General features: G+C 38.2%; 1 protein-coding gene across 1 annotated transcript in view; it reads right to left on the bottom strand.

Annotated features, from left to right (window-relative positions):
* HYDIN (HYDIN axonemal central pair apparatus protein) overlaps positions 1-15129 on the bottom strand; it is a 340954-nt gene that overhangs the window by 285590 nt on the left and 40235 nt on the right. The window contains 1 exon segment of the mRNA XM_047079251.1: positions 9915-10039. Coding sequence (XP_046935207.1) covers positions 9915-10039 — 125 coding nt within the window.

The raw sequence follows: 15129 nt of genomic DNA, 5'->3' as shown, positions 1-15129 counted from the left end.
TAGCAGGTTGATGGAAAGGGTGTTTCTCATCTCTTCATCACAGCAGGGTCAAATTCACCATGCAAGTGAATTGCTGAATCAAACTTCATCAGAAGTGCTCATTCTCTGAAGGGCTCAGGAAACAACTTACTAGACTTGACTGAGCTTACCCAGCACATCGCGGCAATGCAAAGTCAGTATTCCCCATCTATATGGAAGGTAGTGTATGATTGAGAAAGTATGCTGGCCTCAGAGGGTGCCAAAGACCTGGGTTCAAGTTCCAGCTTTACTTAGGTATACGGTCATTTAATGTCTCTGGGCCTTAGTTTACTCGTCATTAAAATAAAAGGAGTTAAATAAACACAAAGAACAATATGGTGGCTGCCAGAGGGGAGGGAAGTGGGGGGGGGGGCAAGATGAAGTAAATGAAGGGTATTAAGAGGTACAAATTTTCAGTTATAAAATTATCACAGTGATGAAAAGTAGAGAATAGGGAATACAGTCAGTAATACTGCAGTAATTTTGTATGGTGACAGATGGCAACTATACTTACCATGGCAAACAATTTGTAATGTATATAAATGTCCAGTCACCATGTTGTACACCCGAAACTAGTATGTTGTATGTCAACTATACATCAATTAAAAGTTTTTTTAATAAAATAAATGGAGTTAAGAAAAGTCCTCTAATGTCCCTTTAAATACAAACACCTAATGACTTGAGTCTCTACTTGCTATGTAATTTACAGAAACCTCATTCCACCTTCCTAACAATCTCTAACCATCAGTGTGTCCAAACTTCTGCTATTCCCTATCCTCAGCTATGGAATAAGAAATGAAGAAAAGAAAACTAGGTCAAGGAATGTTTCCATTGCTTCTGAAACCACGTTACAACATTTACTCTTTTGTAATAACTATGTTCTACTAGGTTTTCTAATTATAACAGCACAGACTTACAATTAACTATAATAACCACACAATTGAAACAAAGCTTATGCAGCCAAGCCTGCATAGGTATGCTCAGATACATATTACTTAGTAGTTTCAACTGTAAGATAACATATTGCACTCAATTACTTACTATGTTGTATTTTGGTATTCCTTTATTGACCTTTAGGAGAAAAAAAAAGAACTTCTTTGTGGTTTATTAGAGTAAAATATAAAATGACTGTAAAGCTGTCCTGTGAAGTACTAATATTATGATTACTTGTATCTTTAATAATAATACATTATCATGCCTTTGGGGAAAGGAGCCTTTTTGCCAACTTCTGACATCTGAATTGAAATAGCTCCTCTTCAGTAAGAGCCATAATACTTTTAAAATGCTGAGTAAGTGCATCAGCTCTATTTCCTGATTATGCCAGTGGTTAATGTCACCTTTATGGTGACAGCAACCTCACCAGGGATTGAATAAAAAACAGTGCTATGGTCCTACTTCAGGGGTTCATTCAAGTAACCAAAGGTTTAATAAGAATGTCTTTTTTCTTAAAGCCTGTCTGAATACTAATATCTCCATGAACCCTTAGATTATATAAAGTTTCTCAACATCCAGTTCAAAGTGCAAAATTTAAGCAATTACCATTTGCTTGTCTTTTATTAGTCAAATAATATTTTCACTTCTCAGTTTTATTGAAATGATAGAACTAGTTTACTCAACTGTTCTGTTTTTTGTTTCTGTTTCTGTTTTATTTTGTTAAGAATGTAGTCTTGAGTAGTTGTTGTTTTATTTTTTTGAAGATTTTATTTTTAAGTAATCTCTACACCCAACATGGGGCTTGAACTCACAACCTTGAGATCAAGAGTCACACATTCCACCAACTGGGCCAGCCAGGCACCCCTTGAGTAACTGTGTTCTTAATCTCTTCAGGAGGAATTAGTTTATAAAAGGTATGAAGTTACTTCAGCTCTTCTGTTTTAGACCATAATAAAAAGGTAACTAAATCATTTCTGGGCTAAGATCAATTCCCTAAACAACTTGGTTTTACCACAGAAGAGCATATGCATAAGAAAGGAGGGAAGAGTTCTGGGTCAGGTATATACTGATGAGTAAAATATTAGATTGTGGTGAAATTTACACTCAACCTTGTTAACGGCTAGAGCACTGGTTCAAACTCTGATTGCCAAAAAAGCAAAATCTCCTAGCTGTTTAATCAAGAATGGAGGGCAAGCAACTGAAGGGCATAAACACAACTGTGAGAAATGTGATTGAGTACTTCCCACCGAGGATTATCAATGCTCCTCCTTCTGGAATATTGTTTGGGGAAGTGTGAAAAAAATCCATGCTAAATGTCCCTCCTCAAATCAATTCATACTTAAACAGCTGCAGAAAGTTCAGTCAGATGCTTATTTAGTGAAAAGAGAAGGCAATGATCATAGCTGCTTGGAAAAGCTCCATGGTTAATTAATTGTGTTTAGACAGTCATTACTGTTTTTCACTAATGAAAGGTTATAGGTTCTGGTCATTGATAACCCACAATAAAGATGAAAGCATATTCTTATTAGCTGTTCATTTCATGTAAAGAAAAATGCTACAAGATAGTTTACCTACTTCTATCCGCAATCTTTAGAAAATGACTTCATTTGTGAACCAAAGTCGACAACAAACCTCACAGTGTGGAAATAAACTTTGCTATAGTGATTAAATTTTAGTACACAGATATTCATTTCCTTTAGCACAGGACTACAAATGTAAGTATGTGTGTCAATCCAAATACTTACCTAAAAGTAAAATCCAGATTGAGGGCCACTGAGAGAAAGCAGCTGCATTTCAAAGTCAACGGATTAAGGGAGTAAAAATGCGCAGGGAGTGATACAACAGATTAGAGAGATGACCCACTCTGGTGGAGAAATCACCGCACAGGAGGTTAGACTTTGAGCCTGGGTTCTAATAGTGCTTCTGGCTCCATATGCAACGTTGGGCAAGCCACTTAATTTCTTAAAGCTTCAGTTTTTCATTTGTAAAATCTAAGAACTAGATTTGATTATTAGTTAGATCTTCTCTCAAGCTTTGATTCTATTGATCTATGAGCACTCTAAGCTGTTAGCCTCAAAACCCAACCAAATAAAATTTTTTGACATTATATTCCTACCATGTGTACTTATTTGTTTATAAATTATATATATACTATACATAATATACTAGAGTATGCATATGTGAAATGTATTAAAAATATGACTCAGGGGCAGTTGGGTGGCTGAGTCAGTTTAGTGTTCGACTTCGGCTCAGGTCATGATCTCACAGTTCATGAGTTCAAGCCCCACGTCGGGCTTTGTGCTAACAGCTCAGAGCCTGGAGTCTGCTTTGGATTCTGTGTCTCCCTCTTTCTCTGCCCCTCCCCTGCTTGCACTCTCTCTCTCAAAAATAAATACACATTTAAAAAAATATGACCCAAAATATTTAAAAAGATGAGTTAAACATGAATAATATCTTAAAGATAACTTATTTGATATGTTTACCAACAAAAGATTGACTACAATTCATTCTTGTGATATAGTATCAAAACATGATTCTAAGGCCACATTTTTTCCAATACTTAATTTTAGGGTTTGACATTAACAAAAATGATACTCACAAAGATACAGAGATCCAGATGGAAGAAATGTATCAGTGACTGAATTTATTAACACTCATACTTTTCACTTTCATCCAGTATCAACACTAACAACACAAAGGCTTTTGTTGAAATTCATGAAAGAAGAAAGAAAGAAAGAAAGAAAGAAAGAAAGAAAGAAAGAGGAGAAAAGGCAGAAATTACCAATACCGGTAATGAAAGAGGAGATATCACTATAGATCCTACAGACATTACAAAGTTTGGGGTTATTATGATAAACTTTATGTATGCCAACAAATTAAAATTTTTAGATTAAATGCAAAGATTCCTTGAAAAAGTTTACCAAAAATTATACAAGAAAAAAAAAAAAGAAACATCTGAGTAGATCTAAGTGTACTAAATAAGTTGAATAACTGAATAACTTACAACCTTCATACAAAAAAAGTCTCCAGGCCCAGATAGCTTGAAAAATGAATTTTTCAATCACTTAAAGAAAAAAATAACATGAATATTAGAAATGACAACAAAACCCTTCCGGAGAATAAAAAAAGTAGAATAATTCCCTACTTGTTTTATGAGACCAATTTGTTTTTTCAGATTAAAGACAAAGCCATTTCATGAAAAGGTGAAATCATATATGATCATCTCAAAAAATACGGAAGTAATGGATGAAAGTCAATACCTGTTCAAAATTAAAGGTCTTAGAAACCTAGAGATAGAAAGGAATTTTCTTAATGTGATAAAGTGCCCACCAAAAGCATCATACTAAATGATGAAACACTGAGTATTTCCCCTCTGAGACTGAGAGCAAGAGAAGGATGTTTGCCATCATCATTACCATTGAACGCTGTGCTAAAGGCCTAGCTCTGCAAGAAAGAATAAGAAATAAAAGGCTTAAGGATTGAAAAAGAATAAAATTATCATTATTTGCAGATGACCTGATTGTATATATACAAAATCTAAAATCATCTACAGATAAACTGAGTCAGGAAGTTAATTTATCAGGGTGAGAAGATATAAAAGACCGATATACAAAAGTCAACTCCTTTTTTGATATACCCTCCAAAATTAAGAAAATAAAATTAGAAGAAAAATACCATACTATCTATAAGAGGAAAAAATGATAAAGTGTACTTCATAAAAATTAAATTCTTTTGCTAATGAAAAAACACCATTAAGAAAATTAGAAAAATAATCCACTGTGAGGAGATATTCACAATAATTATTTCTGAAAGACTTATATTGAGAATATATTTTAAAAAACTACAAGTCAAAAGCAAAAGGACAAACAACCCCATAAAGAATAGGCAAAAAAATCTGAATACACACGAGAACAGAAGACATAAAAAGGTCCAAAGCACATGAAAAGGCACTCGACATTATTAGTCATATACAGAAATGCCAATTAAAAATGAAATACATAGGCTTTTGCTGACATTTGGCTGGTGATAACTTCATACCCAGTAGGATGACTAAAAATAAAAGACTGACAATGATGAAGAGTTGATGAGAATGTGGAGTAACTGGAGCCCTCATCCACTGCCAGTGTTGGGGGGGCGGGTTGCGGTATGGAAAATGCTTCAACCACTTTAGGAAACTGCTTGGAAGTTTCGCAGAAAGTTGAGCAGTTAAGCATATACCTACTCTAGGACCCAGCAGCTCCACTCCTAAACATTGACCTGAGCAAAGTAAAAACATATGCACACATACAACTCGTACAAGAATTGTTATTAAAGCTTTGTTCATAATCGCCCCAAACTTCAAACGGTCTAAAGTTACACTAACAGGAAAATGAATGAACTGTGTATAACTGTACAGTGGAATGCTTCTCAGGAGCAAATAGGGAATTTCTGATACACGCAACAACATGCGTAAATGTCAAAGACATTATGTTGAGTGAAAGAAACCAGACACAAAAGAGGATGTGTTATGTGAGCACATTTATTTGAAGTCCAAGAACAAGCAATACTAATATGGAGTGACAGGACCTCAAATGTCTAGGATGGGGATGGAGAGACTGATTGCAGAGGGCATGAGGAACTCTCGGAAGCTGTGGATATTCTCTGTCTCACAGGGAGTGGTGGTTACACAGGTATTTACAATGTGAAAAAACTCATCAAACTGTACAGTGAACATCTGTGCATCTTATTGTGCCTAAATTATACCTCAATAAAAATGTAGTTAAAAAATCACTTACACAAACATACAAAATATTGAATGTATAGGAATAAATCTAACCACAGTGTTTGAGACTTCTACCCAGAAAACTGCTGAGAGAAACTAGAGAAAACGTAAATACATGAAGGGATAAACCATGTTTATAATATGATATATGGAGAGGATTACAGAATAGTAGGAAATAAATAATGTTGAACGATGTGAAAAAAGACATAAATTAGAGTCAATTTTACCAGCAAATTAAACTGAGGTTTGAAATAACCAAACTTCTCAACAAAATACTTTTTAAACTACTTTAAAATTGATCCCTAACCCTATAGGATAATAAGAACATCAAAGTGAGGTGAAGAATTGTAGGAAATAATGTGGTACCAAGGCTGTCTTTTGTGGTAATGGCTTCTGTTAACCCTTGAGCCTCTCCTTTACCTACTGCATTGTGTGCATATGATGGCAGATAAAGTCGAGGGCCTGCCTGAAGTGGGGATGCTAAATCCAGAATTTACAAAACACAAAAGGGCAGGAGATATGATGGGGTTCAGCACACACTGTCCCAAAATATGGCACACCTTGGCATACTATTTCAAGTGGAAGGAATCCGAGAAACGGCAGATAAGAAAGGATTTTCTGATCTTCCACTGAAGCAGGCCGTAAGACCCACATGTGAGAAGTACCCTCCTGTACTTGGATGAAAGGAGCAGACTTGTCTGGAGACAGAGGGACATTGAGAGGAAGTTGTTTTCCCAAGTTTACTACACTTAGCTCATACCCCTTTTGGTCCTAACACATTTTTCCACAACTCTACTCTTCATCAAACCTAGCAAAAAAATACCCAGGTTTAACTACTTCTTCAAGGTCTTCATTTCTTTCTGAAAGCTCCCATGCCAAGGTGAGATGGGGAAATGGAAGGACCCCATAAAAATCAGCTTTTGTTCTTCTTCCTGCTTTCTGTTCTTGCCAGGACATGCAACCCCAGCCCACTTTACACATGCCTCAGAATGCCCTCCTGGTAAGGGACAAGGAGTTCATGATTCCTCTAGAATAGATGATATCTAAGGAAGGGCCAGGTGAGAAGGACCTGAGGAAGCCAGCATATGTGCATTCCAGACCAAGGCTCTATACATCTTGATGCCAAGGTTCCCTGGCTCCAAGAATAACACCTGGGCCTTGGTCTTCTAACCAGTTCCTGGATGCCTGAGGGGACACGTATACCAGAATCCGAACAAAGACAACACCCCCTCCTTCCCTTTCTGAGTTTGTCGAATGCTGTGTCTGTATCTGAGCTCTCTATATCTTCAATAAATTCTGCTCTTATTTCCTGTGGGCTCATGTTTGATTTCCATCCTACATGAAGCCGAGGACCCTCTTGGCTGCTCCTGCAGGACCCCTCTGGGTCCCCAGACTCAGCCTGCCTGCATCAAAGGAAAACTTATATTAAATAAATGTATACTTTTCTCTTCTTGATCTGTCTTTTGTTACAGGGCTCCACCCAAAAGCCTAGAAGGGTGGAGGAAAAATATGTTTTTCCTCCCCTATAGATACTGTGGTTGAAAACCATCATAAACAGGGGCGCCTGGGTGGCGCAGTCGGTTAAGCGTCCGACTTCAGCCAGGTCACGATCTCGCAGTCCGTGAGTTCGAGCCCCGCGTCAGGCTCTGGGCTGATGGCTCGGAGCCTGGAGCCTGTTTCCGATTCTGTGCCTCCCTCTCTCTCTGCCCCTCCCCAATTCATGCTCTGTCTCTCTCTGTCCCAAAAATAAATAAAAACGTTGAAGAAAAAAAAAAATCTTTAAAAAAAAAGAAAACCATCATAAACAATAAACAGAAACTAAATAAATAAATAAATAAGCAGATATAATATATTTAAGTGATGAGATGCAGAACGAAAATAACGATGTTTAACATATTTAAGAAATAAAAGGGAAACTTGAAAAATGAAAGAGTAGAGAGCAATCAGATTTAAGAACAGATTTAATCAAGAACCAAATAAAATTTCAGAAAGCAAAATACATACAAGAATGGAAAAATTAAAACTCAGCAGATGAGGGGTGCCTGGGCAGCTCAGTCGGTTAAGTGTCCAACTCCGGCTCAGGTCATGATCTCACAGTTCATGGGTTTGAGCCCTGCGTCAGGCTCTATGCTGACAGCTCAAAGACTGGAGCCTGCTTCAGATTCTGTGTCTCCCTCTCCCTCTGCCCTCCCCCTGCTCGCTTGCTCTCTCTCTCTCTCTCAAAAACAAATAAACATTAAAAAACAAAAAAAAAAAAACAAAAAAACCTCAGCAGATGAGACTTCATGGAAGAGGGAATTAGTGAATGGAGAAGAAAGTATCCAGAGAAGTGTTACCGAGTCAAAGAGATGGAAAACATAAAATAAAGGTTAAAAGGAATAAATAGTAAAGTAGTAATAGAAACAAAACAATAGAGTAACTAATTGGAATTCCAAAACAAGATAATAGAAGGGAGAAGAGCCAATAATCTGTATGGGGAACAAAAATTAAACACAGCCCCTACCTCACACATATACATATATGAATTCAAAGATCACCCATCAACCTAAACATTGAAGCTACAACGATTACCCTCTAAAAGTAAACATAGGAGACTATGTTTGTGATCTTGGAGAAGATAATCATTTCTTAGCAAGAAGGCAAAAAGCATTCATCTTAAAGGAATATCATTGGGAATGCTGACTTTATCAAAGTTAAAATTTTCTGCTGATCAAGAAACATGAAGGGAATGAAAAGGCAAGCTACGGACTGGAAGAATATATTAACGGCACATATATCTGACAAATGGTTAGTACTGAGAATATCAAGTTATAAAGTACTCTTACAAATTAATAATAAAAGAAAAACAACTCAATAAAAAATGAGCAAGACTTCAACAGACACTTCATTAAAAAAGATATATGAATGGCCAGAAAGCACAGGAAAAGGTGCTCAACATCATTAATCAGATGAAAATTAAAACCACTAGAGGACCTAGCTTGACACTAGTTGCATGTCTAAAATGATCAAGACAACACTATGTGGTAGCAGGAGGGAAGAAAAGACAACACTTTATTGGCAAGGATGTGAAGCAATTGGAAGTCACACACTTTGTTGGTGGGAGTGTAAAATGACACAACTACTTCGGAAAAATGGATGTCCCTGCTGTGTTATAAACTGTTCTTTTTACCTTCCTCTCTTGTATTACATGGGCCAAAGCTTTCCCCTTTGTGCTTAAGCTGGTTCAGATCAGGTTTGTCTTGAGAGCAGCCAGGGAATTCCGTCCTACACTAAAAGATAAGATACGTGGATGGTACCACTGGGTATGTGTCGCTGTTATGCCAGGCAATGTGGAACTTGGACCGCTTAACCACAGGTCCATAGGCAAGGACTCGAACGTCCCGCTCAGATACGCATCCACAAAGCCAGAAAGTCTGAACTGTGAACTACATGTCATTTGTTACTCTTTCCCTGGCTGTGCCCTTGTGTTTTCTGCCTACAGTGGCCTTCTGATGCAGACAATCTGGGTCAATAAACATGAATGGTTAAAGAAGAAGGGAGAGGAAAATGAGAAAAATCACGAAATAATAAATGGCAATGGTAAAATATTAATTTGAAAACCAACTTTGGGGACTTGCATAATGTACATGCAGTCCACACAACCATAAATTAAATATTAGCAAAAACAATTGTATAATTTTCATGATTATACAGACTGTGGCCTTCAAAAAATGCTAGTGGCAGTAGACACAGTACTCATTTAAGTAAGACATTAAGTAAGATACTTGCACATTCCAAGAATTAAAGCAGCTGGGCCTTACATAGACTAGTGGGTACACACAAGAACATTCTGAATTGGAGTTCACATTTTTATGATGTTAGACAAATGCAGTAATAAATCAAATGGAAAACATGGTATTAATTTACCTTCAAGTCCCATGTACATATAAATAACCTTAAACTATCTGTGTGACTGCAGGGTATACTTTCCTTCCAGAGCTCTGTATTTCTCAGGCTTTCAAGCACTGGAGAAACCAGTCAGGTGGGACATATATCTGGATCAACATTATTTCTGTTGGAGACATTCATTCTTCGGTTCTTTACCTTGTGGCTCTTAGCTTACTCTAATGCAGCCAAAATAACCACCTGCTACTTTGCTTCACCATATTTTCCACTTGACCTTTCTTAACATGTAGAACTTTGGACAAAGAATAACACATACCTGTGTCATAATGCACAATAAGTCTTTTGCTGTGATTGCCCACAGTCTGTGGCTCAAAGTCCACTTCCAGTTGCATGGACTCTCCCACATTAAGAGTTCCAACAGGTGGCTCTACGGAGAAAGGCCTGCAGCACACATGGAGACGCACCATCAGAACACATCCTGACACGTGTGAGAGGAGGAGGAGAAGATACAGACAGGACTTGTAGTTCTGTAGACAGCTCAGACCCCCCGCCCCAAATGAGTGAATCAGAGGTACAGTATACTCTACCCCCTAATGTGAAAGATTTGGGTTTTAAGGTTAAAATAGCAGTAACAGATCAACAAGTCTAAGAGAAATTTATTTATTTATTTTTTTTTAAGTCTAAGAGAAATTTAAATGGTATCATAATATTCTTGTGTCCTTGCCTTTCAGCCATTCTTTTAGCATTCATTGAGTGATTCCAGCGGTCAGACTTAAAACATGTATGCAAATACTGTAAGCTGCAACAGAAAAGTACCTTCAAAGGGATAGAAATCAAGTTTTGTGACAGTTCAGTGAAGTTTTCATAATGGAAAAATATATCAGAGTCCCAAAAGATCACACAATCACAGGAAGATAATTTGAGGGCAGTTTAACAAAGGGTCTATTGAAAAGGGGCTTAGGGATATACAGGAACTACAAAAGATGATACAATCCCCCAGGGCTATAAACAGTAAAACCTTTATGACCTCTAGGCCCAAAGAGCCAAGGAGCAGCGGTGGTTTTGAAGCCCACAAGAGTCCTACTTGAGAATGCTGCCTTATGAGGAGCAAAGAGCTTCAGTCAAGACAGACAGCCCAGGTGGCCTCACAGAGAAGACACTAGGGGAGAAACTGTCCTGACCTCACATCCTCCTGTCTCATCACCTGCTGGGACCCCTACTGGCTGAACCGAACTAGAAGCCAAAGCCTTGGGAGTCTGCTGACCTAAGCCATACAGGTCAGCCCTCTGGGTGACAGCAAGCTGGAGAAGGGTGGAGAACATTTAGAAAGGCAAACTGGGGGGTGTCTGGGTGGCTCAGTCGGTTACGCATCCGACTTCAGCTCAGGTCATGATGTCATGGTTCATGAGTTCGAGCCCCAGGTCAGTCTCTGTGCTGAAGCTCAGAGCCTGGAGCCTGCTTCAGATTCTGTGTCTCCCTCTCTCTCTTCCCACCCCCCTCCCCTGCCCACCCCCATTCATGTTCTGTCTCTCTGTGTCAAAAATAAATAAACATTAAAAAAAATTTTTTTTTGAAAAAAAGGCAAACTGGGGACAAGTCCTGTGTGGAAAATAGAATTTGGGCATGTAGACATTATGGAGTGATAGGGTAGATTTGGGAACAGGAAATAGTTTCATCTAATTTCCCTGGAAGTGTTAAGAGAGAAGCTGGATCTGACCATGAAGTACCTTAAATAACTTACAGCATTCTTCCTTTTCAATAAAAAACCCAGCCCATTTAATTATTTTCATGGTCCATTTCACTTCTCTAAATTGCTAGTTTTTCAAAGTAATGCGTTGTACAATGTATCTGGCAGGGTAAGCTGCTTCTGATTATTTACTTCCATCACAACCATTTTTTAGTTTCATCCCTTAAATCTTTCCTTAGATAATGAATTTAATGTCAGAAAACCTGAACTTTCTTCGGTGAGGAGATAGCTGTGGCAAGGGTAGCACTTGGTGGTACCTGTGATCATCATTGCAAGATGTTCAGTGGTTCCTACCACGGGCAACTGTTTATTTCCTCTGGGGCTCTCTATTTGGATCTCCCTCTACTTTCACTTCTTTATCTTCCCATGCCTTTGTGATTTTCCCACACCTACAGCACCAATCCTCCAGCGAACTCCGGGCATTTCTGTCGAGGCTCTATGCAGTAGTGGTCCTTAGCATGAAGCCACCTAAGAAGTTCAAAATCCAGCTCTGCCATGACCTTACAGCAAGTCACTGAACATTTTGTCTCTATGGGGGTGATGACAGCACCTACTTCATAGGGCTGTAGGGAGGACTAAAGGAGCTGGTACAGGTGAAGAGCTTAAAACAATGCCTGGCACATAGGAAGTGCTAAACAAGTGTTTATTATTATTTATGTTATCTCTCTCACTGGCAGCCTCTAGATGGGACATGGCCCGAGGATGATCTTGGCTGTTTAGATGAGTTCAAGGTCTTATTATTCTCCTCTCAATACTTCACACTGCTCTAGGGATACTGCAAAAAACATACACAGGTAGTAACACATTCATCTTTGTTCAAACACCTTCAGTGGTCCTCATAATCTATGTAATCAAGTTCAAAGTCCTAGGCATTTGAGGTCCCATGCAATCTGCTCCCAACTACATTTTGCATTCTTATTAAACACATACATCTGTCCAAATGTCCCAAACACCTGTCACATTCCAAGTCAGAATGGGGAGGGACAGGGTGAGAGGGCTCTGCTCTCTACACTTGAACCTCACCTAGCACTGCACCACCTCCCTCTTCCAACTAGACTGTGCCCTCCACATAGACCACTAAGGTCACACAAGAATACTTACCATTTTCCACAGGTCATAATTCTCCCAAAGCCACTTAAAATTGCTCAGACTCAAAGCCACCTCTTAGATAGACTCTTCCCTGATTCTCTGTCTTGTTAACAAAGACTCTTTCCTCTCAGAGCCGTGACTTTCTTTTCACTTCTTACTTCAGTTCACCTTGTACTACAGTTAGTTTTCATGCCTGGCCCTGTCAATAGCTACAGACTCTTGAGATGACAGGAAAGGGAAAGCAAATAAACTTCCATGAGCATGGACTCCATACTGGGCACTACACTGGGCACCTTACATATGCCAAACCTTGTAATCCTGGAAAAAACCTGCAGTAAGTAGGTACTATTATTGCATTTTAGACATGAGAAAATAGATGCTCCAAAAGGGCAGGCAACTGGCCCAAAGTTGCCCAACAGGTAGTGGTGGAGTTGCCTTCAAGTTCAAGTTCTTCCTGCCTACCCAAACCATCCCTGAACATGGAAACCACCTAGTTAGGCTTATCTTTGTGTCTCTCACCCCCCACACAGTTCTGTACTCACAGAAGTCTCTCAGAAGAGGTTGCAGATTGAATTATAACCAACTTTCAGAGTGAAATAAAAATATCTGTAATCATTAAATAATCTTTATAACATCTTGGTGGAACAAAAAAGGAACAGACTTTCTGTATCTCAAGAATCCCTGCTTCCTGAGATGAAGGTAAGTCATCCAAAATAAATCTCACAGCCTTAAAAGTTTTTTCCTTCCTTATGGCATCAGTAAGAATCTTAAGAATTGACAACTGGGCCCAGTTTCCTGACTTTGGGAACAATGTTGTGATATTTTCTATCTTTGCTTCCCTAGTTTCTAATATTTTTCTTCCTACATGGTGCTTTCATTTTCTTTTCAAACATTTCTTGGTGGCAAAAGGCACAGTTTTGAAATCAATTGGATAGTATTATCTCAGTTGCAAAACCCAAGCTAAATTTCTATGGACAAGGAGACCCCTCTCTAGGACCTCCAGAAATCCAAATTCTATACAAAGGTAACAGATACTTTCCTGTTGTGCTCACTGTGGGGTTTATATTACATTCAATTTCTTCAGCAGTTAAAAAATCACCTGGGATCACCAATGTTACTTAGCCTAAGCTTTCTCAATAAATCAGATGTTAATTGGGTAGAGTGTATTAAGTTCTGGTGCTTAAACATTGTCTATAATTCGATTTCGTCCTTCATTTTTACCACAGGCAGACAGGCTGAACTGGCTAGAAAATATCAAGTATCAGAAAATGCTCTTAACTAAGAGGTAAAAGGCATTGTCTCTCTAGGGCATAAGGCTGGCTCTGTCTACCAAAATGTTTGGTTTTGATATAATATTCTCATTAATACTGAGTGCTTGATTAGGGACAGAACCCGAGTTCGTAAAAAATAAGGAGACATAACAAAGATTTTGAGTTTTCGTTCAATTCCCTATAAACTGCTCTTGAAAACTAATATTTTAGTTCAATTTAGATTCAATATTTTAGCAAAAGGTCAAGATTGGCTCTGTTATATTAAATATGGAATATAATATTAGTATGTTTTCTTCAGACAATCTTTCTTATTAGCTGATTCCTAACCTGAGGTTTTAGATTTTGAGATTGCTTCCTAAACTTTTCTATTGCACCTTCCAAAATTAATCTTACTTTAAGAGTCAAAATTAGGGGCGCCTGGGTGGCGCAGTCGGTTAAGCGTCCGACTTTAGCCAGGTCACGATCTCGAGGTCCGTGAGTTCGAGCCCCGCATCAGGCTCTGGGCTGATGGCTCAGAGCCTGGAGCCTGTTTCCGATTCTGTCTCCCTCTCTCTCTGCCCCTCCCCCGTTCATGCTCTGTCTCTCTCTGTCCCAAAAAAAATAAATAAATAAACGTTGAAAAAAAATTAAAAAAAAAAAAGAGTCAAAATTATTCTGGTACCTACTAGACTTTCACATCAAATCTGTAATAAAGTTGAAGAGTAATTGTTTATGTTCTCTGTATATTTTACAGTACATTGCAACTCCTTTTATTCATATAAAAACCATTATGCCTATTTTATAGTACTGGGAGCATTTTTTTTTACTTTAAATTATTGTAGAGGTTTATAGCTGTAGCTTTGCCTTTGTGATATACTGTTGGACAGGCATCCTATAAACATTTATTGAGCACTTATTTCTTCTAGGCACTATATTTGATGCTAGGAAAATACAAATGAAAAGAGTTAGATACAACCTTTGCATTTGAGAAGCTCATATTCTAATGAGGGCAACAGACAGGCAAATAAAGTTTTATTTTTAAAATTTATATGAACCCAACCATTTATAAACTTAGCCATTAATTAAATCGTTATTTCAATAAAAAGAATATGATCTGTTTTTTAAAGAATTTCCCATGAGATACTGTTTCTAACTGTGTATTGACTCTAAACGGGACCAAACAGGAGACCCTAGGTTTTTTCACTGCAAAGTCTCACAGTATATCCATTGCCCTCCCATGTCTATTGGCAATCATATTAACTGAAAGAGTGGTCCTCACCCCTGTGGGGGCAACAAAACCACCTGTCCATTTTTTAGAAAGGATGCTTGTCAGGGCATCTCCACCAAGATTCTGATTCAATGCAATGTGACCACAAGTTCAATTACATCCTTTCTCATTGGAGCCAGCAAGGTTCTCAGTTGAAAACAAAAGAAACCAACTCTGG

Source organism: Lynx rufus, unplaced genomic scaffold (genome assembly GCF_022079265.1).
Source record: "Lynx rufus isolate CCGP_SWC_20201006 ecotype Redwood Valley unplaced genomic scaffold, mLynRuf1.p SCAF_16, whole genome shotgun sequence".
Lineage (NCBI taxonomy): Eukaryota > Metazoa > Chordata > Mammalia > Carnivora > Felidae > Lynx > Lynx rufus.
This window is presented reverse-complemented; position numbering and strand designations above follow the sequence as displayed.